Consider the following 26,144-nt stretch of genomic DNA (forward strand, 5'->3'; position numbering starts at 1 on the left):
GGACATCCTTTATAAAACATTTTAATTTTGTTTAATCATCCCCGCAAATTCGACCCTAAACACGTAATTTTCCTAGCGAAATAGATACCCTTTTTTCATAATTTTCGTGTTTTTGACACCCTTATCACGTTACGTACGTAACGTGCCCTATCGTGCAAAAGGCATATTTTTTACGTGTTTTTTTGGTCGCGCATGGTACCCACTCGTCGATGTAAGTGGCCCCCGGGGTGTTCTAGTAATTACCCGTTGGGTTGCCATGGTTTCCTATTGATATGCAAATGATTTGGTTATGCTGCAGTGACATTTCCCCTACGGTGACCATGCGGTGAGTCGAAAACAGCCGTTGTATTACTCTCTACTACTCATCATCTCTACTGGCCGACTCAAGACAGCATCTCACCAGCTCTACTACTCAAGCTGTTCTCAACTCATCAATTCTCTTCTAGTTTCCCGGGGGGGGGGCACTTACATTGACGAGTGGATACCATGCGCGACCAAAAAAACACGTAAAAAGGATGTCCTTTTCACGATAGGGCACGTTACGTACGTAACGTGATAAGGGTGTCAAAAACACAAAAATAATGAAAAAAGGGTATCTATTTCGCTAGGAAAATTACGTGTTTAGGGTCGAATTTGCGGAGATGAAAACAAAATTAAAAATGTCTTATAAAGGATGTACTTTTTGCCCCAACACTACGTGTTTAGAGTCCTATTTGCGCGAGGTGTAGAAGGTGGGGGTCGTACTAAACCAAATAAGGTAAAGCCGACGACCGAAGGACCCGTAACAATAAAACATTCCTGTACTTGTTTAGGGGTTCATTTCAGGGAATATTTGCCAAGAGTTTCGTTTTGTTTCCAATAACTTGTTAAGGGTAGGGTTTCACACGCAAATACTTGTTAAGGGGTGCATTTTCAGAATATGGAAATTACGTGTTTAGGGTGCTTTTCGAGACCCCATGGTCGCGCATGGTATCCACTCGTGAATGGAAGTGCCCCCCCCCCCCGGGTCTAGTTTACAGTCCTTTTCAGGACTACTTTCAAGAAAGAATACTCTCAAATCTTCACCTTTTTCGCCTATCCATTTCTTCTATCCACTGTTTCTAGAACACTCCATATGGCGTACCGTTAACCACATCAGCGATTGTACATGCCACCATGCAATCCTTGAAACAACATCTATATGTAGTTGGTATTAAAAAGAAATGTTAAAACGGTTTTTTTTCTGCTAGCCGTACGGCCGCCGCAGGGGAAATGTAACTGCGCCATTAAAATTTTGTTAAAGGACAAGTCCACCTCAACAAAAACTTGATTTGAAATAAAAGAGAAAAATTAAACAAGCATAACACTGAAAATTTCATCAAAATCGGATGTAAAATAAGAACGTTATGGCATTTTAAAGTTTCGCTTATTTTCAACAAAATAGTTATATGAACGAGCCAGTTACATTCAAATGAGAGAGTTGATGACATCACTCACTCACTATTTCTTTCGTATTTTATTATATGAAATACAAAATATTTTTATTTTCTCGTTATTGTCATGTGAAATGAAGTTTCATTCCTCCCTGAACACGTGGAATTCCATTATTTTAACATTTTGTGCTTCAGGCAAGGAGGTCCTAATCGTCAAATTCGTAAAAATTGAAATATTGTATAATTCAAACAATAAAAAACAAAAGAAATAGTGAGTGAGTGACATCATCGACTCTCTCATTTGGATGTAACTGGCTCGTTCATATAACTATTTTGTTGAAAATAAGCGAAACTTTGAAATGTCATAACTTTCTTATTTTGCATCCGATTTTGATGAAATTTTCAGCATTGTGCTTGTCTGATTTTTCTCTATTGATTCAAATCAACATTTTTCTGAGGTGGACTTGACCTTTAAATATGCTTCAAAATTATGCCCATTTCAAGTATTTCAACCATTAATTTTATAAAGTGGATACCAAATAACAGGTTGTCACTTGTCAGGAAACCTTTGCGAAATAGTAATGATTTTAGCGACACGCACATGCTGAAATGGTATGGTCCAAATGAATCTCAATCTCTGAATCTGTTGAGGAATAATATGCCAACTGTTTAAGATTCAGATACAATTTGGTAAAGTATCGCATCATGGATGAAAAAAAAATTAGGAAAACCCCTATTTTGTTTTAAATAGAAATCAGACCTAGATTCATCCGAAAAAAAACATTTCGGATACCGTGAGTGTCGCACACATGGCACATGGACAGGATGTTTTCTCTTTCAACTTTCTAGGCCCCTGATCTTTGACATCTACTATAGGCCCGGACTATAGATACGTAGGACTCGTTTAGAAATGACCTACTTTATTAGGAAAAGAGAAGGAAATAATAATATATAAAAAATAAATTCTGCCACTGATTGTGGTACAATTTCGTGACCATGTCTTATAAAAAAGAAAACCTTGACAACTTACCTAAAGTGGATTCGGTCTTCAATTAAAGATATATAAAAAAAGACGTCTTAAATCATATGTAAAACCATATTTTTACTACATACCAGGCCCTATTATACTTGTTCATACCGGCCTGCTTCGTACTATACTTCAAAGATACAAAAAAAAAAAATCTCTCGGCGATTGATTGGTTCTAACAATTTCGTGACAATTTCTTGAAAAAATATCAAATGACGGCTTACCAAATGTGTATTTGGTCTTTAATGATGTAAAAGAGTTTGAAATTATGCATATTTTTGCTAAAAGCCATGCCCTATTATCCCGGGGGGGGGGGCACTTCCATTCACGAGTGGATACCATGCGCGACCATGGGGTCTCGAAAAGCACCCTAAACACGTAATTTCCATATTCTGAAAATGCACCTTAACAAGTATTGTCGTGTGAAACCCTACCCTTAACAAGTATAGGAAACAAATCGATACTCTTGACAAATATTCCTGAAATTAACCCCTAAACAAGTACAGGAATGTTTAATTGTTACCGTACCTTCGGTCGTCGGCTTTACCTTATTTGGTTTAGTACGACCCCAGCTTCTACACCTCGCGCAAATCGGACTCTAAACACGTAGTGTTGGGGCAAAAAGGACATCCTTAATAAAACATTTTTAATTTTGTTTTATCATTCCCGCAAATTCGACCCTAAACACGTAATTTTCCTAGCGAAATAGATACCCTTTTTTCATAATTTTCGTGTTTTTGACACCCTTATCACGTTACTTACGTAACGTGCCCTATCGTGAAAAAGACATCCTTTTTACGTGTTTTTTTGGTCGCGCATGGTATCCACTCGTCGATGTAAGTGGCCCCCGGGCCTATTATACTTGGCTCCGTGGTTCATCAGAAATAATCAATATAAACTTGTACAAAGGTCATGTCGAGTCCGTACACGATTGCCATGCAACGCACGCCAATATTTACACGGCAATGACAATGATCGCCCATGCATCTACTTTGTAAGTCTTTCTGTGGAAAATATATGACTCTAATGGATTAGTGATAGAATGGTTACAATTATAAGCCACAGCGTTTGGTCATTATCCTCTGCCGTTTGAAATGAATGAACACGTACAATTCATATGATACTACATGGTATAGTGTAGACTTCGTGTGATACATAGGGGATACAGGATACTTCGCAATTATACTTCATTGATTTAGTCACCACGGATCATGAGCCACCTATACCACTGATGCGACTAGCTACAGTTATACCCACAATTAGTGAGTATGGTCATAATTATTCCGTTGATGTATGTTAATCCGACAAGCTTTCCGGTTTTGCTATTTCACATAGCATCTGAGAGGCCTATGTCTGCAGGTCTGCTAGTCTGCAGGCACAGACTCTAAGTTTTTGCAATTCGCTTACTGTATCATGCAGAGTCTGAAGGAGTGAGACTAGATTCACTATGTACTGTGGCTGGCTCTCAAAGACAGAGTCCTTGGAGGCTAGTCTTCACTCTAGCCCGTTTATTGGTTTAAGTGTCAAGTATGAGTTTTACTTGCAGACTATATTATTATCAGCACGTATGTATAGGGACCATAAATATACGGTAAATATACATTGTTTTTCAAGTAATTACGCTTTGATCGCATTTAATTTATATCGTAGACATTAAACGCAACCAGATGCATTATAGCATGATGGTCCTGTTTTTATTTGTTCAATATATCGATCTGAGGGGGTAGTGGAGGGGGCGGACTCGGCGAAGTGCCCTTAACCCCATGGCGAGGTTTTTATCAGGTAAATCTTGAAAGCTGAAAAGCGTCGCGTCCATCTCCATGGTAACGAGTCAATATTTCGCAGGGCACGTGTGCAGAATCAATAGACGTCAGTCATTCCTATTCAGCGAGGACATGAGTAAACGAACTAAATGAATTTGATCTTTATCACACATATCTACTGAATATCAACAAGCCGCTCGTGCATGCATGGACGTTGTCATGCCACACAAAACAAGATATCTAAAAACATAATATATACATGTTTTAGCCATAGTTCATTCGCACACATTGCCATCTATATGAATTAATAAAAAAGGCTAGTAATTTCCCTGACGGTTGAAATAAAAATATGTTTTTAAACTGACGAAAGAAATCTGTAATAGGTCGTATTTCGGTATAGTAAACCTGTTTTTTTTTTTGGGGGGGGGGTCGGGGGTGGGCAGATGTCATTAATGCTCGTACATGAACTGTCAGAAAACCTGTGGCAAATGTAACATGTTTTACAGAAGGATCTTCAAATACAAGTTTCACTGTTTATCATTTTATAGAGCTAGTGATCGCCCTATAACAAACCTATTTCCGTGATTAACAACATGGCGGAAAATCCGGAGGCGTTGAGGGAATTCATCGAGAAGAATCCATCGAAACTGAACGACTATCTTCCTCGAGTCTTAGAAGGTATCAAGAAGGATGACGATGGCGAGTTCATCAAGGAGTTGAAATATGCACTGCGGGATGAGATGATGGATGCGGCCAAGGCGGCGTGAGTATATAGATCGAGATCACATGTTTGTTCAAAATATTTTCTAGAAATGACTGTATATTCAATACATTCACTGTTTTCTCGACGATTCAGTATGCTTCTCTTTGTTTTCAAATTTCCTGAAGAAGAATCATGACATTGATGGATTTCCAGAAACTTGTGATTGATCCGATCAATCGCAACTATGGAAAGCAAGCAAAGTCAAGAAATGAAATGCATTTTTGTTCAAAAAGAAAAAAAAATCTAGATAATGAATGTATATCCATTAATTCATTGATTTCTTGACAATTTGGTGAGTCTCCTTTGTTCATCATGTTTACAAAGGACATTCTACAAATTTCCTTTATAGAAAATTATGACACTGATGGATTTCATAGAGTTACGATTGATCAGATCAATCGTAACTCTTTGTAAGACGGGACCCTGGATTGTATCACCCTGGAAAAAACAATGAACTATGGGTCGTGTGGTCCAGTGGTTCGAGCATTGGACTCATAGGCGGCGGAAGCGGGGGGGGGGGGGGCGTGTCCCTCTAAATTTGAGGAGGGCGGACGGTCCCCCCCTAATTTTTTTAGTTGATGACCTTTTTTTTTTTTTTTTGCTTGTCAATTTATTTTCCTACGTCCCCCTAAAATTTTTGGGTTTAGAACCTTTTTTTTTTGGGCTTGTCAAAAAAAATTTGGTTGTCCCCTCCTAAAATTTTTGGCTTCCGCCGCCGCCAATGATTGGACTCATAATCGCAAGGTGTTTGAGTTCGAATCCCAGCTCTACCATTGTCTCCACTTTGATAAAAAAGGCCCAAGAGGGATATCTGTAGTCTATTACGTCAGCCACTGTGACTGATTTAACCTAGACGCAAAATGTTTCCAAGGTAATTGGTTATATACCAGCTTGGCGTTTACCAGCAAAAAATGCTGTCCTGTCGAGTTCCTACGGGAGTTACCACAAACAGAAACAGTGACCTACGTTGTGTTCACAGTGTGTTAAATGGTGGAACATATTGCGGAATTGTCTCATTAATAGAGCACCGAAATGTGACGTCATCAATTTAGAACCAGACCAAGAGTACATTGACTTCAATGGGGCTAATTGTGTATTCATGAGGTCATATCTTGGGCTCACCATGGACCGATTCGCACAAAATGTGGTAGTGGGGCTATCATGCCCCACCAAAACATAGGGTATCAACAATTCTGAAATGAAAAAAAATGTGACGTCATCACTTCGGTACTCTATTAGATAATGAAACATTAAATATGAGTATATACTGTATTTTAGTAACCTGTGTGAATCGCTTGAGTGAAAATACATCTCTTCATTGCGTTTCAAATAATATCTCACATTATACCAATATGATATTTTGAGCATACAGTAATAGTTTGAATCTATATTGTAATTCTGTCGTTATTTCTTGATTCTTTTGTTATATTGCATTTGTTAATTTCATTTCGGACACTTTGCTTCTCAGCTGATATCAAGGAAAGTTGGATGAATACATGACAGAAAATTGATTAAACGCTACCAAAATGCACTATGTAAGAAGTGTTCCCGTATCCCGGGGGGGGGGGGGCACTTCCATTCACGAATGGATACCATACGCTACCGTGGGGTCTCGAAAAGCACCCTAAACACGTAATTTTCATATTCTGAAAATGCACCCCTTAACAAGTATTGGTGTGTGAAACCCTACCCTTGGAAACGAAACGATACTCTTGGCAAACATTCCCAGAAATGAACCCCTAAACAAGTAGAGGAATGTTTTATTGTTACGGGTCGTTCAGTCGTCGGCTTTACCTTATTTGATTTAGTACGACCCCACCTTCTACACCTCGCGCAATTCGGACTCTAAACACGAAGTGTTGGGGCAAAAAGGACATCCTTTATATAACATTTTAATTATGTTTTATCATCCCCGCCAATTCGACCCTAAACACCTAATTTTCCTAGCGAAATAGATACCCTTTTTTCATTATTTTTTTTGTTTTTGACACCCTTATCACGTTATACGTACCTAACGTGCCCTATCGTGAAAAAGACATCCTTTTTACGTGTTTTTTGGTCGCGCATGGTATCCACTCGTCAATGTAAGTGGCCCCCGGGTCCTGTATGCCTATCTTTTGTGACGACGTACATACACTAGTACTGCTTACCACTCAATGATTCGCTCAAATATTCACAAAGATATTTCATTAGAAATGGTTCTTATTTTTTCATTGTTTTTAGGAAAAATAAGCACGAACAAATCATGGCTGACATATGCGTGGAATGCATGAAGAAGAAGACAGAGTTGTACCTGGCCAGGGCCAAGGATATATTTAACGAGAAAAACGTGATCAAATGGAAGGTATTGATCATTAATTTCCTTTTCGAGTAAGCTGGCATAGTCAATCGTTTTTTTTCAATGTTATACGAGCACTCCCATCTTTTTTTGTTTTTACTCGAATAGCTACCGGCCGACATGACCAATAATCAGTCATCAGGAATTTGAATGAGTTCTATTGCCAACAAAGCATTAATATTGGACCCAGAATAAACAAAGGAAAATGACTTGATAATATAATTATTTAAAGCAATGATAAAAAAGCCCACCCCACACTTCTAGAGACAGGTCACTTCAAAGTTCATCACAACTACCCAACTGGCTAATTCCTTCTTCCCTGAAGCAATCTCCCACTGGAATAGTCTCACAGCCGATATGGTATCCTCCAAAAGCACTGACATACTTAAAGTAAAGCTAAACATGCAAAACCTGCAACAAAGCAAAACAGAGTAACAATACTCACACTTTCGTTAGCCCTGAGATACCCTTCCTTGTGGAGGACTTCAGGGAATGGAACTACAATGCCCTATATATTCTTAAATATTCTTCGTAGTATCCGTAATGGTCAAGAAATAAGAATGGTAGGTAAATTCCCCTTCCCTGTCATACTTCTCATCCTAATATATCTTAGTGGTGTCCAGGTTATGCCAATGATATCTCTTTCATCTTCTAGGGCCACGAGGGTGCCATAGAAAGGATTCTCCAAGACCTTGCACAACCCATTCCGTGGGTACCTACAGATCGCGAGAAGAGAGACATGGAGTCGGGCGAGGAGAAGAACCTGTCCTGGTGGGAATCAGGTAAACATCTCAAGAGAACAATTGAGGAGATGATAGAGGCATTCAGGTGAGATCAGGTAGACCACTGAAGAGAGTTTCCACAGCGTGATATATAACTGCTATTTTAAGTCAGACTTAAAATCTTTGTGACCCCCTCCCCCCTCACATCCCTGTTGTATTACATTCTTGCTTCCAACCATTTTTGGAGTAAATAGTTCAATGTTTCTTGCTCATCCTCAACCAGATAATTTGTTTGATTTTGGTTCTTGAAATTCAAGTTGCTTTCCCTCTTCTCATCTATCCAACCGGCCTTCTTTTCTTTTATCCCTGTTTGGGGGTTGATCCCACTATGTCTCTCATAAACTTTATCTGTTGCTTTAAAGACCGCGACCAGATCAAAAAGAGAAATTGACAAATCAAATAGATCCTTCCTTTTCCAGATTACACTTTTGATTTTCTTCATTATCGTTTCATTAAGAATATCATGGATTAAATATTATGCATCGTTGTGGTTCTAGCCAACATGTTTTTTTCGAATTGTCAATTTCACTTTGAACTTCGGTTGAAGACTTTCACTTGTTATCATCATGATAATTTCAACGCCAATGAAAAAAAAATCAAATAGCAACTGTAGAGCTAACGAACAACTTACATTGTATTGTCCGTATAATGACAAATAAGCCATTTTGAAAATAAGGGTTTATTTTCCATTAAATTTCCTTTCAGTCGAGACAAAGTTCTGAAGAAGGTTGCTGGGTCCTTCCTTACCCTCCTGAAGGTTTGTCTTGATAGTGCGTCAGATATGCACGTCGTGGTGGCTCTTGGGATAGTGGAAACAACTGAAATGACGTGGGAGGTAAGATATTCAGTTTACAACTAATGAAATAAATATCATTCTCAAATGCATGGGTATGTATGGTTAAAATTCGATTTGCGTCTGATAACTGTGGTTTGGTTTGATTGCATTTCTGAAACACTACACACTCCCAAAACCTGGCACATAATGTTTTTGTCCTCTTCAGGGAACTGAAAAACAGATACCAGGTGTTCTTGAGGCTTTTTGTACATGGCTTCGTCGTGATGACACTGACTTTGAAGGGAATCTTGATCACAAGTACCTAGCTAATGGTGTCATAGACATTGAATTCTTAGAAAATGCAGGGTAAGTTCTGCCTTCTGTTCTGCTTGTAGGGACTGTACGTATATAGTAAAGGGGTCTGGATCCCCAGAGAGGTATTGCGGATCAGAGAATAGGTCTCAGGGGCCCGTTGCAGAAAGAGTTGCAATCAATCGCAACTCATGCAAAAATCATGCGAAACTTGATTTTCAACCAATCAACAGCGCGCATTTTTGACTTGCGATTGATTTTTTGACTTGCGTTTAAACGCAACTCTTTCTGCAACGGGCCCCTGGTCTTTGAACCACAGAGTCCGAAGTTAAAATCCCTCCATAGCGCCTAAAACCTTTGGCAAGTTGCCCATCTACGTCAGACACCCCCCCATCAAATGATCAATGTACAGTATTTTGCCACCGGGTATCCTTGAATCCTCAAAGTCTTGCACGGTCGACTTACAAAAACGGCATGGGGGTAATTGGTATGCACTGATTGTATTTACATTACAAGCTTTAGTATCTGTTGCATATTATCATAAGTAGAAATATCACAAATGTTGATATAAGTCAAGTACTTGCTGTGTGCACAAGATTACAGGAAGCAAAATGGATAATGGAAATTATATATAACATAAACAAGGTAACAAAAGTGTGTAAATATATTCATAAAACGTGTGTTGAGAAAATTTTTAAAATTCCTATTTCACAAAACAAATGGAAAAGTATTATTTCAGATCCAATCGTTACTTGGGACAAAATCTATATGATTCCTTTTAAATGTACTTTTTCAACAAAGCTTAGATATTTTCAGTACAAAATTTTTCATAATATTCTTGGCGTTAACAAGTACATGAAAACTGTTGGTATATCACATTCTGATTTATGTTCCTTTTGTTCAGCACACACGGAAACTATTGCTCATTTATTTTGGGAATGTCCCCTTACTCGTCGATTTTTAGATGATTCTGAAAAATACACTCTTAAAAGTGAAATAAAATCATCTTTCAATGACTTTGTATTTGGCATACCAGCTGGAAATTCTTCTTTTAATTTTGATATTTTATATGCCAAATATTATATCTTTTCAACTAAATGTTTAAAAGGAAACTTATCATTCTCATCATTTCAAAAGAAATTAAAATATCAGCATGAGATAGAACGAACTATGCATATGCAACAAAATAAGGTTATTGTATATCTTGATGAATCGAGGCACATCGAGCTTATTTAAATTATGTATTGTGTATATGTATGATATTGAATTTGATGTATCACATACATTTTGCATTTGTTTATATGCGTTGTGGAGAAATATTGAATAAAGACTTTCTTTGAAAAAGAAAAAAAAAAGAATAATCTTGGCAGCTAGAATCAACCTTTCGGTTCTCATTTGAATTCTTAATTATTTTGTGTGTACTCCTGTAAGGTGTACCTGCAATTTGTAACTTAATTTCATGTCTGTAATCTGTAACATATTTTCACATAGCTGAGGCAACTGAGTACAATTGCCGATTATACTTCGTAGTTTAGACATTGGACAGAGGTTAGTAGTCTTTCATACTGTTTCTTTTGGTGTATACTTTCACTTCAGAAAATCGAGCCAGGAACCTTTAAAGAAAATCATGCAATATTGTATAGAGCAAGAACTTGAAGGAGATGAGCAATCTTTAGGTCTATCGGTTCATGGGAATATCCTTCGAAAAATAGTTTCAGGATTCATCATAAAGGTAATAACAATCCGCTTTTATCTAGCGCTTAATACATCGGAACTACGTTTCTAAAGGCTTTCCAGATCTATTATTACCTCTGTCATTGGATTCAAAGAGTAATTCGAGCACACAACGTGTGCACATCCTCCACTCCCTGGGGATTATTCCAGTCAGTCGCCGGTGAGGCGCACATAGTACTGGACAAGCTACAATGACATTCACATCCTATCGGGTAGAGATATCATTTCGAATTCTAAAACTTTTTTGTCCCTAAAAGACGTAATCGTGGAAGGAAGAAAATGGATAGAGGAAGCAACCTTTTCTTATCGATGGTAATAATGGTGACTGCTGAATAGAAAGAAATCAATCGTTAAGCATTTGATTAGTCCATGCATGATATCAATGTCACAGCAAACACAATTATATGCAAATGATAACCGGGAAAATGCATAATATAACAATTGGAGATTGGGCCGAACCTCGCAATTTTGTGACATTGAAATCATTGCTCTTTTTCATTTGAATATTTGTATTGAATGCCCATACAAAACGTTTAGATGATTATAAATCTTTCTGATCTCGTAAACGGGGTTTTGCACTTGAAGATTCGAAATTGTGAACTGCGGTGGTTTAATGAAGCATTAGGTGAGTAATAAACTGGGTTCCCAAAGAAACTTGGCGAACATCACAAGCGCACTAAACAAATCCTACTCAGTGTAATAAACACATTTTTTTACACAGGCTAGTTCCAATAGTCTTCACTAGGCAAATGTCAAAAATTAAGGGATTGGTTTAATAACAAAGAAGCTGTAGCCCCTCAAAGCAATTGGTTCCTGAATCCAAAGTCACGAAAGTCTCAGTCTTAACCAAATGTACATTCTTCGCTTGACTTCTGTTGATTCTTTTCATGCATTGAGCTTTTTTAACCTCAATACATGTAGGTGTGTTTAAAATGTAAACTTCTTCTGTAACTTCTTATAGTTTTTGAGGCACTCAATTAAACATGCAGATGGTCATACTGTGAACTTTAATATACTGGTAAGTTTGTTTAAACCCATCTCATTTTTATTGGTCTTTTTTTGCCATTTTGTGAACTAATTGATTTGAGGGGCTACAGCCTCTTTGTGATTAAACCAATCTCTTAATTATTGGCATGTGCATAGTCAAGATTATTGAAGCTAGCTTGTTTCCAAATTTTGTTCCCTTTGTCTGAGTGGAATAGGTGTCGTGTGCTTGTGAAGTTTAATTAGTTTCTTTCGGAACCCAGTTCAGATATTGACAATTTTGATATTATTCAATCACAGACAAGGATTTTTGTAGATCCTAAAACTCGTCAATGTTGTTGAAACGATCACATGTTTATATCATCAGAAAAAGGACAACGTCAATGCATACCAGGATCTGATGCCATTCGTTGTGAAACTTCTCAGTTGCGACGTCACAGTGCTAGAAAAAAAGGCGGCAGACGCCATTGGACAATCGGAAATCTACGAAAACGGAGAGCTTCTGGCGCCATTTGGGGACGCCATAGCTGATGCCTTCTTGGACAACAAGTTCAAGGGCTCTTCCGGTGTCTGTGAGTATAGCTTCCTGGGGCCCGTTGCAGAAAGAGTTGCGTTTAAACGCAAGCCAAAAAATCAATCGCAAGTCCCAAATGCGCGCTGTTGATTGGTTGAAAATCAAGTTGCGCGTGATTTTTAGAGTTGCAATTGATTGCAACTCTTTCTGCAACGGGCCCCTGGTCTCGAAGGTCCTAGCTGACCGCACACTCGGCATCCACATGCATACGCTCCTCGTGCTCATAGTCAGATAGTTGCAGCTTTTACTTGGATTCCGAATACTTACGATGGTCTGTGTGTGGGTTCGAGTGCGCGTGATGATGGTAAAGTGTGAGAGGGTGTGTGTGTTTGTGTGTGTGTTGGAGGGGGCTAAGGACGTCTACATTTGGTTTTTTTTTTCACTAGTGTATGAGGACTACAATGACAATAATATCTGTGCGCAGACGAAATGCAGTCAGTTTATAGTCATATATATCTTGAAAAATCATACCGATAGGCGCAAATATAATGAGTCGACTAATGCTTCATGGAAAATGCCAACTGTGGGACGGTCCCCCCCTAAATTTGTTGCTGATGACCTTTTTTTTTTGCTTGTCAATTTATTTTCCTACGTCCTCCCAAAAATTTTTGGGTAGAGAACTTTTTTTTTTGCTTGTCAAAATATTTTTGGTTGTCCCCTCCTAAAAATTTTGGCTTCCGCCGCCAATGCACTGTTTGGACAGAATTAGCGTTTACATGATTTAGTGCATGATTTTGAAGAATTTATGTAATTCCTTAGAAATTAGCGACATACTGCAAGCAAGGCATGTCAGCCTGATGTAGGTTCGTTTGCAAGAAATAATAAAACACGCTTCCACAAGTGCTTATCTGTGATGGTGCTGATCTTCAGTTCAATTGTTTTTTCAGCTTGGATTTCATGATTTTACAAAGTTCAGTTAACGTGACTGTACAAGATCTGAATCTACCATGATAAAGTTGCAATGAACCATGGCTTTACTCGTTGTCATGAAACATTCACATTATCCTTGATGCATTGTGTTAAGACAAGGTGAAGAATCCATGCTGGAAAGTCAATCAGTCCATCCAGGTTGCTTGGGACCGAGACAGAATTATGAATAGCAAAAACCCAAGAGCTTATCTTTCGCTATTTCGAAAAACAATCATACGACACAATCGTATTTTACACAGTTTGAAATGGTTACATTAATTTGATTTCTATTTTCTCGAAACAGTGGCTCTCAACAGCTACTTTCGATTTAACCCTGAAGTTGTCCTTTCACGAATTGACCGCATTGTTGTACTGCTCGAGGATATGGGAAGTCACGACAAAATGAGACTGTATATGCTACTCGACGATGTCAGCAAACAGAACCCGAAGGTGCGTCTTTAGATTTTTGCTCCTAAATTAGAAAAATAAATAAATGTCAAGAAAATAGAAATAGTAAAATCAACATATTCGTATGGAACTTTTTTTTTACTTTACGCTTATGGGATTCATTAAGGACATTAAGGATGTAACAACAACAACAATAATAATAATGACAATAATAGTAATTAAGGTTACTTATAGCGTAACAATTAACATGTGAAATTGGATATAAATTAGTGATTGATACATTTAATGAATCATCTCAGTAGTTGATATATTACCCCATTGGGCCGCAGTAGATTTTTCCTCTTCTATCATGTCTATATGAACAATCTTCCAGAATGGCCATGAAAGCACGATGCCTTGCTCGACGTGTCAATTTCATTCGCAATTATAAAAATCAAACATAACCTGATTTTTAACCAAACGTCAGAAATGTACATTTTGTGGAATGGGACTTGACGTTATGTCAAGCCGCGGACCCCGAGAAGATTTAAACGAAATTCTTGTTCAACTTACCACATAAATCTTTGGCTGTTACGGCTATGGCAAGTACATTTTATTCACTGAAGCGTCTCAGGAAATATAAAGGTCCGCATTCTCGCCTCTCTAATGGCTAGCTAGGATGACATCAAATGTAAATTTGCATAATGCTGAATTGCAACTGGCAGATTCGGTATACGTTGAAGTTATTTCGAGGAATATCACTGTAGAGTTACAGATTTCTCTTGAGTAATACTAAGGAAATCGTTGTGAGCTTTTTTTCCCGTTCCACCCGTGTCCTAGGTTTTAGTACCTCATATCGACCTGATGTTCGAGGATGTCTGCAACGCTTCTCTGGTGCACTTCTGCTTCATGACCTTGGCCAACATATCCCTAAAACACGCGGAGCCTTTCGTCAAGCATATAGACAGGTGTGTTAAAGCCTGGAAGCAAAACCCAAATGAAGCTGCTTCGGCTTGTAGAGTCATCGCAAGTGTCGGTCGTCTCAATGAGGTATGGACGGGGGTATTTTTAGACAATGATTTAAATGTGACTGAATTTAAGTACGACAACATAATATAATAATTAAAATTCCATTTTTGTAGGGCATCAACACATTGGTCTGGGAAGCATTTCATGAAAAAGACTCATAAAAAACATTTGTGTTCAAAATCAACGAAGGCTGTCTGAGCTTGGTCCCGTCTTACAACATGTACAAAGAGATGCATTTGAAGCCACCTTTAATTTTAGGATGCATGTTTATTTTCTAATTGTCTTACCAACAAGATGTGTAATTAAGCCGGGATAATAGTATGCACCGCTTAAAAACATTTCAGTATATAAATGCTGCATATTATTAGCTTCCATTGTGTTAATAATTTCAGAAAGAGGCAGCTAGATGTTTGAAGATCTTGTTCACCAAACTAAAGAGCATTGATGCAATGTGGACGGGTGTGGTGCTCATGGAAGTCAAGAGGGTGGCCAGGGACCACAAAGAATGCTTTGCGGTCTACAAACCGGACATTGAGAAGCTTAGGACGTGCCAACAGATCGGGGTTCCAGATCTGGTCCAGGACTTGATCGATTTTCTAGAAGGCAGAAGGTAATGTAACGATTGATATCACGTCGATACTGTTATCCTTTTCCTACAGTCACTAAGGGACTAATGTTTTATTTACTAATAGACGTATTGCGCACTTCTTTCCTGCAAAGCGACTAATTGAGATTATTAACTTCTACCGCAGTATTCCACATGGAGAGAAGGAAATGTATGCATGCATACATGTAAGTTGTGGACGGATAAGCCAAGATCTGCTGATTAGGGGTACTAATGTGTCTGTGAAGCGCGTGGAGACGTCAGTCTAATGTATAAAGCGTTACATAATTACCGTTGTGCTCTGAAGTGTGCAAACCCTACCAGAAATGAGCAGATCTAAAAGTGTTCAAGTTCTGTCATGTTTTAGATATTTAATTGTAAAGTCAGGCAATGATATTTTTTTTGCTTATCTGGGCTCGCTGAACATTGTAGAGTTGTTGTCTACATTCAACACTCGGTACGAATGAGTGGATTTTGTGGTTGGTTTCACTAACTTTTGAGAACAACTGCACGTATATTACTGTTATTACTCACTGAAGGACTGATATATTTTTTCCACTTTCTATTACAATTCTAGCCTTCTGGGACTCACTGAAGATGTCGCTGAGCAAAGAGAAGACATCGACAATTTGGACAATAGGGTAACCAACACTGAGAATGATGTCTCAAGAATCGACGAGACAGTGGCCCAGCAAGCTGAAAATATTGAGAATGTGAAGAGCGACGTCAACGACCAGGGCCAAAGACTTGATGAGCTGGAAGAAGTCGTGGACGAGACGGTGGAGAAAGTGGAAGAGATTGACCACAAGGTGAAAATGATGTTCATATTTTAGATTTTCATTATTGAATGAAGGCAACAAGTATTTGAGCATGATGAGGTGAAGTGCAATTGGGATTCCTCATCTGCGCCAATCGTTTTCATTTTAGAGGTATTGGGTTATCATCACCAGATTAAAGAGAGATAGCCGATTACCTAGATAGCAAATGGCATGGAAATTGTAATAACATATCTTTTGGAATACCTTATTTGTCTTCTGCCTGGATGGCATGCCCACAAGCGCTTATTCAGCCGAGTCAACTCTTTAAAATTTCGATTACATATTTATGGAACGTTTTTGTGTCTAGTTTGTGATACGTGTTATTCACCTCATGACAGGCACTATCGGCGGGTAGTGCTGCTGTAAAGTTTATCACACTGCTATGCCGACCATTCCTGCTACTACTAATATTACCGCTGCTGCTGGTGCTGCTGTTGGCGCATCAAGTACTACTTATACTGGAGCTATTGCAAATGCACCCCTTTAAGGCATGGTCACACCGCCCGAGCGTTGTTGGAGCGGTGGTGGAGTGGAGAGAAAAAAAATCATCACCGCTCGCTACCGTTCACCATTTTCAATTTCTATTGTTTTTTGTTTGTTTTCGATTCACGTTTTCGATTTTTTCCCAAATTTTGTGAGCGAGATTCGGCCTTCTTTCCCTACCGCTCCACGACCGCTCCAACAACGCTCGGGCGGTGTGACATGCCTTTACAAGATACGTTAGATATCGTAACGGTTCCATGACATATGCTCCGGCCACAATTGCTCCGCCTCAATTCCACACATCAAAGGAATGGCCAACTTCAACCCTGGGATTAACACTACACACTATCCTAAACGTAACCATACACCGATCATCAAACCCCATCCTATTGCAACCCTAACCCTAAATCTTAAGACGAAATAATGCCCGGATCGAGCAAAAGTCGTTTTACCAACTTGGTTTGCATTATCATTAAAATGCACCATTCATGATATAACATGATTGATATCCTTACACAGACCATTACTAACGCTCCCAAATGGTCAAGGGACGTTTCAAAGCTGTTGAACCCTGAGCATGAGCACGATTGGAGGTTCCTGGCCGTCCGTCTCGGCTACTCCGGTGAAGACATCCGCAACTGGGCTCTGTCACCCGACCCTACCATGGCCATCCTGGCAGAATGGTATACCACTCACAAGAGCAGTGATGCTACCTACGCCATACTCAGTGCCTTGGAGGACATGGGCAGGACCGATGCTGCAGAAATCATCACACAGTCACTAGAGGAAGCAGGTTTGCAAATACTTTAAGTTCGCTTTCTAAGGAATACGATGATATGAAAGTTGGCATAATAGAAGAAAGTCTAATGAACGATTAAATTGGTAGTTTTATCTTTATGATATCATTTAGCATTGTCGCTATTTTTGTTCAACTGTATTGTAATACTTTATCTGATGGTGACTGCACCCCGTATGCAGATTTTAAATATCTTTCCCAAAAGAATGTGAAAGGTATCATGTCAAATTCTGGATTAGAGTGGACATCAAAATTTTGATGCTCGGAAATCTCATACAATGCGATGAGAATGTCCACAAAACCACTTACACACAATGAACTCATTTGAATTTCATCAAAAGTGGTGTGGTAGTAGAATAGCACAACAGATGGAAAAGGTCTGATGATATGTCAAGCCGACTGTGTTTTACGGAGGACTGGCATCCAGTTATTTTTTTCGTTATAGAAACTACCATGGAAACTTTGATTTAGATTCGCCGCCTAGTCCTGGCTGTTCCCCTGATAGTTATCGTTTGGTGAAGTTTCTTCAATAGTATGAATCGGGATTCGTATGCTCCCATGTGTCTCTCACAGAAATGCTGGTGCCACAAGCACCCTCAGACGACTTTGAGAAGCCCCCGACAGTATTCTTAAGCTACCAGTGGGACCACCAACCGGAAGTGAAGGCCATCCGGAAGCACCTAGAGATGGCAGGGTTTCCTTGTTGGATGGACATTGGTCAGATGGGTGGAGGAGATCAGTTGTTCGCCAAGATCAGCCAGGGCATGAGGTCATCCAAAGTGGTACTCTGTATGGTGACAGAGAAATACTCCAACTCTGAGAACTGTAACAAAGAGGTAAGCTGAATTGACTTTGGTGTAATCATGTCTGTTCGATCGAGTAACCATGCAATCCATCAAAGTTATGATTTTAAATGATTAGACTTTCCTTCTGGTAATCTTCATTAGATGTTCTGTGTTAAATTGCTTCAGAAGTATTAATCAAACCTCAGTTTCGGTGTATGTATCCTAATCCTTTCACTTGTTTTGATAAAGGTGAATCTTGCCAATCTGCTGAACAAGCCAATCATTCCCGTCCTCATCGACCAAACCAGATGGCCGCCAGAGGGCGCCATGAGCATGCTTTTCGCACAGCTACTTTACATTCAATTCTTCAACGAGAAAGAATACGTGAGGGGAGAAAAGTTCTGGGACGATGCCAAGTTCTCAGAACTTCTGGGCCAGATATCATACCATGCCACCCCGGATGAAAGCATGGTTTCCGACGGTAAGAGAACACACCATGTTTGATTAAGAATGACTTACGGAATATCAATGTAATGTTTATTTAGTAAAGACATTTCTGAGTGAACATGTGCAGGAAGTTTTGAAATGATCTGTCAGCACTGAGAAACTTACAACTTCTTATTTCAATAGAACGTTTAAGTATATTTTTTGCTTTGTTTGATTGAAGTCTCGTAATGAAGATTTCAAATACGACAATGATGATTCAAGCAAACAGAAAGTACCTTTGACATTGCTCCAAATGTTTGTGCAGAATTTGATTTTAAACTCACTAGAGTGACGTACTTGTTTTGTAGTTTTAACTCCAGACTTGGTCAAGGGGAAGACAGGTCGAGTTTGAAGTCGGTGGCGTGTCGAATTAGTAGTCTAACTCCTTATTGTTAACCCCTTTGCCCATTTCCATTTACTGCAGAGTACCGGGACTGGATTCCTCAAGTGGAAGACACTCCAGTCACCGTAAAGAAGGTATCGGATGAAGCAGGGAACACGACGGCGCTGCAACAGAACATAGCAGTAACGGTGAGCACCAGAATTTATAAGCGCTAGTGGCGGCACAGGATCTCTGAAATAAGGGGTTAAACATTGGAGGGCAAAACAAATGGGCGTTGTGGCGTGCGCCTGCGATCCAAGCTATGTGGGGGAAGTTACAAATTGATGCAGAGGTTCGAGGTTCGAATCCTGGTCACGTCTTTCGGATGGTAACGTTAAAGGTCGGTCCCAGACGTAAATAATCATATCTGATTGATACACATCTGACAAAACTCAAATACACACACACACACCCACACACAAAAAACAAATACAGGAAACATTTTATTTGTACTGAAACCTTGTAATTCATGAGCTGAAAGTTAAAAAATCCGATGATGAATCGAGGAGAAAAGCATATGGTTTGGATGGGTGTTTATTCTTTAATACTTTTGTGACGGGCCCTTTTTATAAAGCGTATGGAAATAGGAAACGACCATAGAGAGTAAAAATATTACAAGTATTTGTTGTGGATTGGAGGGGATGCGACAGTGGAATTTTGTCATTCGTAACAATCTCCCCAAATACCCCAGCTTTCAGCCAAGCCTCATGTCTGATGACGCGCATTTCTTGAACTGAGCGACAAGTAAGAAAAGACTAATCGCCGTCAACCGGGTGAACGAGCCATCCAGAGCCGTCCATTTCGCATTCACCCAAGTTTCGCCAGTTCGACCGCTACCCTCATTTCAGCCACTATTTGAGAAAGAATATAGGCCTAGCCAATTCACGAGGCCTTGTCAAATGGCTACAAATACCCTTCCTCCATTTTCTAAATGGCTGTGACGTTTAAGTCTCATTAAATGTTTCAGGGGCCTAATTACATGTACATCTGGCAGGCAAAATATATTCATTCGAGCTAACTCATTCTCAATTTTTAAATTTGAAATTGATTCTAGGGAGGATACCTACTGAATTTAGAGTTAGGGCCATTTTGCTGTCTCAAGTGATGAATTTGATCCTGTCAGGTGTAGTCTTCATAAATGCCGATTTATTTTTAAAATGAGCCAGTCGAAATACCCTTTTTTGATCAGATGTTGAATAATGTCAGACATAATCCTATCCAGTGGTACATGCAGTAAACATTCAACCCTCGAATTTCATCCTTATTTGTTAACGAATTTTTAAAGTGCCACTTTAACACACGAGTCTATGGGAAATGTTTTAGTCCTGTGACACCTAATCTGTATGTCCACCATCAGCAAAAATCACAAAATCAGACCGAGTTGAGATTCCAATTGCTGAATGCTTGAATGTATGGTTCGACCTGCAGTTTGATGAAAAACAACCATAAATTGAATGTCACGAAAAAAAATTATACAATTGACGAATGTAGCGTTAACAATCCAATAACTAAACACAAAGCCTTTAATTGTACTTGAGTCTGAAACATCAATTGACCAGAAAATCTAACGACTGCCCTTAATTTACTTATCATGTTGTTATCATAAAAACTTTCAATCATTCATCATTAGGCTGCATCCAAATGAAATAACTACAATAGCAAACCATTGTGTAACTATAACCTCAACTGAAACATGTGTTTTAAGTATGATTAAATTCCCTCATTTGTTTCTCATATCCAAAAGTCTATATTCAAAACACATCCAGTTATGCATTAAACTGCAGAGAGTATGCGCCTAGTCCTAGCCAAGGTATCTCTAGATTTATTGTAACATTTGCCCTACTTTCATATGCTACTTGTGCATGCGGCTATTGTGACATATCGCTATTATCATAAGAAAACATAAATCATCTCGTCACTAACACACCACTTCATGCAATTATGCACCATTTACTTTTTATATCTTAAGTAAATAGACACGCTAACTAGCCTAAATCAACACACGTGAGTGCTGCGTTCAAATTTCGCAAAAATAACTGTACTTGTGATAGACACACCGAAAAGGCAAAAATAACTTTCACTGAATATGAGCGATAATTCATCCAACTTTTAGAACGAAATTTTCAACTAAATATCATTTGTCAAAGCATACTATCAGTCAACGATTCTTTATCATATAAACATCGATTTCTGAATATTTACCACATTGGGCTTGGTCTAAATGCAGAAATAACGATGACAACAAATTAGCAAGTTTTCCCAAACTAAGTAAAAACATGGGGAAAATACAACGCCCCATATTGACCGGCAACAAAAACCTACGCTTCTGACGTCACCTTAACTTTATGACCTGGAAACAATATGTAACTTTCACACTATCACTGCCTTATAAAACAAATTGCATCGTACACTCTACCTATTCCATCTATGGTATCCCATTGATTTTTTTTTCAGTCCTATGTCATTAACGGGTATTTTTTCTGAAATATTTCTTTCAAAACTATTGCTTGAGTTGAATTGATTCAAAATCTTCGCATTTATCAATCATTCTCTCTTTTTTTCTCCTCACTCCAGGAATCTTCAGAGCACCCATCGGTGTTCATCTCATACCAGTGGGGCAAGCAACCCGAGATCAAGAGACTGTTCTCACGTCTCAGTGGTTTAGGCTACCACTGTTGGTTAGATATCAATCAAATGGGTGGTGGGGATCCACTCTATTCCAAGATTGACAAGGGAGTCAGGAATGCTAAGGTATTAATATCCATGATCACCATATCAAAATGATTAGCGAAATGCCCCCCCCCCCAAAAAAAAAAATAAAATAATGGGCACTCTTAATCTATAGTTGAACCATAAAGGGTTTCATCTTTAACCCGAGATAGTATCGATTGGTTATTACATAGCTAAGTATGCTGTTTGTTCAAAACATCCTGAATATATTATTTCTCATCTTCAGGTAACGCTAGTTGGTATTCATGAGAGGGGTGTTTCTAGTGTTCTCTACGGTCTGGGGAATTTGTGGAAAATGCTGAGGCTTGTTGTTTGATCGAATGTCTAGCGGCACTTTGATTTTGGCAAAGTCCTTTCTATGCTGTCTTCTTAACTTGATGATAACATAGATCATCCAGACTAAATGATTGATTGATTTACCGCCCCCAAAAGAAGTAAAATAACAAAATACCTTGACAGGGTGGCGCTTGAAAGCCGAAGTGGCTAACTTCAAACGTCAGGAACCATGGAATAATTCCGGGTTTGATTCATACCACAGGTGGTCATTTCCTGCGTGACACCGAAGTACGCCCTCTCCGCCAACTGCCGACGTGAAGTGAGTCTTTCTGACGCGCTCCGCAAACCAATCATTCCCCTGCTGCTTGAAGACATGGTATGGCCACCGGAAGGACCGATGAGCATGACTTTCACCCAGCTTCTCTACATCGATTTCACCAAAGAGACAACTCAAGCCAGGTTCGAGGATGAAAAGTTCGATGAACTCATTGAGAAGATAAATGCGCATGTTCAGCCGTCGATAGATGGCAGTGGTAGTGAAGACAGACCGGTTGATGAGCAAGCGACCTCGCCAAAGTCAAAAGGTAAGTACCAATTCATATCGTCGATAATGGTTTCGGAAGAAAGCATTGTCCGACGTGATTAAGAAACATAGTAATTAATAGCAGAGATGAATAAGATGGACCATAATGAGAATGATAGTAATAATAGTAATAAGGATGAGACAACGATAATAGCCGTTTTATTAATGACTATTGTAATAATGACAACAAGTTTTGTCTCGCCCACCGGAGGTGAAGGCGAGGCTTAGGGATCAAAATGTCGTCCGTCGTCCGTCCGTCACAAAGCTCATGACACATAACTCGATCCGCAACCGTAAGTCACTTTTCAACCAAACTTGGATGATAGATAGACTTGGGGGACCTGCATGTTATGCTACAGTCGGAGGTCACATGGTAAGGTTAAATGTCATTTTCAGGTCAACGTTAAAGTTTACATGCAAGACTCTCTTATGACACCTAACCCCGCAACCGCAAGTCACTTTTCAACCAAACTTGGATGGTAGATGGACTTGGGGGCCTGCATGTTATTGTGTTCGGATGTCACGTGGTATATAGTCAAAGTTCATTTTGAGGTCAACATTAAAGTTTATGGGCAAGACTGTTTTGTTAGTTTTATTCCATCCCAGTCAATTCACAATGAAGTTTCGGTACAATTCTGTTGCGTGCCCTCGTAATCACAATATTTCTGGTTATTTTCGTACGTGGGCGAGACACAAAATTGCTTATGTCTTGTTTAAATATCAATAATGATATATACAGATATTATTTATAGTAATGATGACCAGGATGGTAATACTACCAATGATTAAAATAATAGTGATAGTCATAATAGCAAAATTTTTATGAAATGGTACTTTTAAGTGAAGTTTTTGCTCATGTAGCACATTTTAACAATGATTTGTCAAAAGGATGTAGTACTCTTAATATTAAATCCATGAATGCATACCACCTTTTTACAGAGCAATATCTACTATGATCTACTATCTACTATTATCTACATACGATTATCTACATCCCTTGATTAACCATATAACCTGGAAAATTATGCCCTCCAAAAGCATCCCAATACACTGCCATTTCTATTAAAGGTTGAAATCCAGTTATTGAACTACTTAAAGTTAGAAGAATTTCTAGCGTTTACTAATCTAAGGACCGACTCAAAATAAAAGCTATTTAATTATCGCATTGTGTATGCAATATTTATTTTTAAAAGAAACATCCTCTGCTGCTACTAACGTCACAGATCCTGGACACCATCCACCGAGAGAACACACAGAAAAGAACAACTCATCGAGATCTTCTTCGGGAAAAAGCAACAAGAAATCATCGACTTGCTTACTTCTTTGATCATGTTGATAGTTTATGGAATAATTTGAATCATGGATGTATTCATGAAACATGAAAGACTTTATTCTACCTTGAAAATTGTTATGTGTGTGAAGGTTTCTAATCGGGCTGTAAGTTTTGAAAGGCAGTAGAAAAATATGAATGGTCGGGTGGTTTTGTCAACCAGGTTCGACCAAATCAGTTGTGGTTGAGAATACGCTGCTGACTTTTTTTTTGTTTAGATAACTCTCGAGCTTTCAAACTCTTTTCTGTGACGACGTGGAAGTATGTTGGCGACATTAATGACTTGGTATTTGTTTGTGAGGAAGGGCGTGTGTGTTTGTGTATGTGTTTGCCCGTGCAGCTCGGGAGCTTTGGTTTACAAATTGCCATCTTAACCTCACCGTTTCTGACAGTGATATTTGCATTAATTTATCACAGACCGTTAATGTGTCGAACTCTAATCGTCACGTATACCTTGTATACGCTATTTTTAATGAAAAGAAATCATGCATTTCAAAGATTGAATGAATTTAAAGATATGAAAGAAATAATTCGTTTTCTTTTTAGATGAAGTAATGCGTTCGATTCTCATTGTATCTTTTCATCTTCAATGAAAAGATAACCAATGTCCTCTTTTCATCAAAAGAAAAACAAAGTGTCCCACATTGTGTTTACCATGTTTACAGTGTTTAAACAATATTATGTGAAATTCACTTCACACTGTTAATCTTGATCCTTTTAGAAGTGTGAACGTGATGTGAGCACTCGCACTCACGAGGTATCCAGAGTATGATATTATCTTCCGACTGTTAAATATGATCATTTTAATATTTCAATCGCATCTTTAGATCCATTGGCCCGTATTCTGAAGTCGGGTTTAACTTTAACCCAGGTTTAAAGTTGTGGTTTAAGTATGGATAGCCAATTGTTACATAAATCACTGACAGTAGAGATATTTCACCTCATTTGGCTCTCAAATCATTCATAATTGTCTAGGAAGTACATGTACAAATAGATGATTGTCTTCACCATCAATGAATCAGGAAAGAGCACAGTAAACATAGGAAACATGCAACTTGATAAAACATTTTGACACTTTTGGCTTCCCATAATTTTAGAACAGAGTTAGACCATGGTCTAAGTTAAACCTGACTTCAGAATACGAGCCATTGTGTGAACACATTGTGTAACACTGTTCTTTCTCGCAAGTGTCTGCTCATGTATTACAATTTAGTACATTGTTTGTCCCCAAAACGTAATACTGTTAATGTTAGATGCATGAATTCATACTTTTATTTTTAACAAAGCAATATCTAACTACACAAATTACGTATGGTAATCACGAGAAATGTAGAACTCGAAAATGAAAGAAGTAATAAACATACGAATATTTATTCTAAGAGTGAAAGCCGGAACGCGTAGTAATTTCCTTAGATTTTTTACACACAGCAGGCCAGGAAAAGCATGATGGAAAACGAACAAGGACATCTTCCTATGTGCTTTTTCATTATATCAATTTTTGAGCAATACAATATCTTAATCGTCTTCATAGAATTAATGCAATGACGGTTCCATGACATTTGCTCCGGCGACATTTGCTCCCATGGAAAATATGCACGTTAAGCCAAACATTAAACATAACCGTCAAAACTAAATAAATCCTAATCTTCATTTTTACATTACTCTGAACTTAAAACTTTAGTACAATCCCAATCCTTGCATTCTGAGGTATTAAAGGACAAGTCCACCCCAACAAGTTGATTTTAATAAAAAGAGAAAAATCCAACACGCATAACACTGAAAATTTCATCAAAATCGGATTTAAAATAAGAAAGTTATGGCATTTTAAAGTTTCGCTTATTTTCAACAAAATAGTTATGTGAACGAGCCAGTTACATCCAAATGAGAGAGTTGATGACGTCATTCACTCACTATTTTTTTGTATTTTATTATATGAAATATTTTTATTTTCTCATCATTGTCATGTGAAATGAAGTTTCATTCCTCCCTGAACACGTGGAATTCCATTATTTTAACATTTTGTGCTTCAGGCAATGAGGTCCTAATCATCAAATTCGTATAAATTGAAATATTGTATAATTC

The 26,144-nt window shown here is 38.5% G+C and overlaps 1 protein-coding gene across 1 annotated transcript; it reads left to right on the forward strand.

Moving 5' to 3' along the window:
- Positions 1 to 4,756: 4,756 nt before the first annotated feature.
- LOC121420031 lies at positions 4,757 to 24,557 on the forward strand. Its single transcript, XM_041614558.1, has 18 exons — positions 4,757 to 4,965; positions 7,189 to 7,309; positions 7,959 to 8,131; positions 8,791 to 8,920; positions 9,087 to 9,226; positions 10,769 to 10,904; positions 12,258 to 12,462; positions 13,678 to 13,823; positions 14,601 to 14,810; positions 15,182 to 15,399; positions 15,971 to 16,202; positions 17,214 to 17,487; positions 18,064 to 18,326; positions 18,525 to 18,756; positions 19,186 to 19,292; positions 21,718 to 21,894; positions 22,412 to 22,733; positions 23,926 to 24,557. The coding sequence occupies exons 1-18, from the start codon at positions 4,796 to 4,798 to the stop codon at positions 24,057 to 24,059; spliced, it is 3,390 nt and encodes a 1,129-aa protein (XP_041470492.1). The 5' UTR covers positions 4,757 to 4,795; the 3' UTR covers positions 24,060 to 24,557.
- Positions 24,558 to 26,144: the final 1,587 nt, after the last annotated feature.

This window comes from Lytechinus variegatus, chromosome 8 (genome assembly GCF_018143015.1).
Source record: "Lytechinus variegatus isolate NC3 chromosome 8, Lvar_3.0, whole genome shotgun sequence".
Taxonomy (NCBI): Eukaryota; Metazoa; Echinodermata; class Echinoidea; order Temnopleuroida; family Toxopneustidae; genus Lytechinus; species Lytechinus variegatus.

Coding starts and splice junctions, on each gene's coding strand:
- LOC121420031 (XM_041614558.1), top strand. CDS start 4,796: ATGGCGGAAAATCCGGAGGCGTTGAGGGAATTCATCGAGAAGAATCCA. Junction 7,310..7,958: donor AAAACGTGATCAAATGGAAG/GTATTGATCATT, acceptor TTCATCTTCTAG/GGCCACGAGGGTGCCATAGA. Junction 8,921..9,086: donor CAACTGAAATGACGTGGGAG/GTAAGATATTCA, acceptor TGTCCTCTTCAG/GGAACTGAAAAACAGATACC.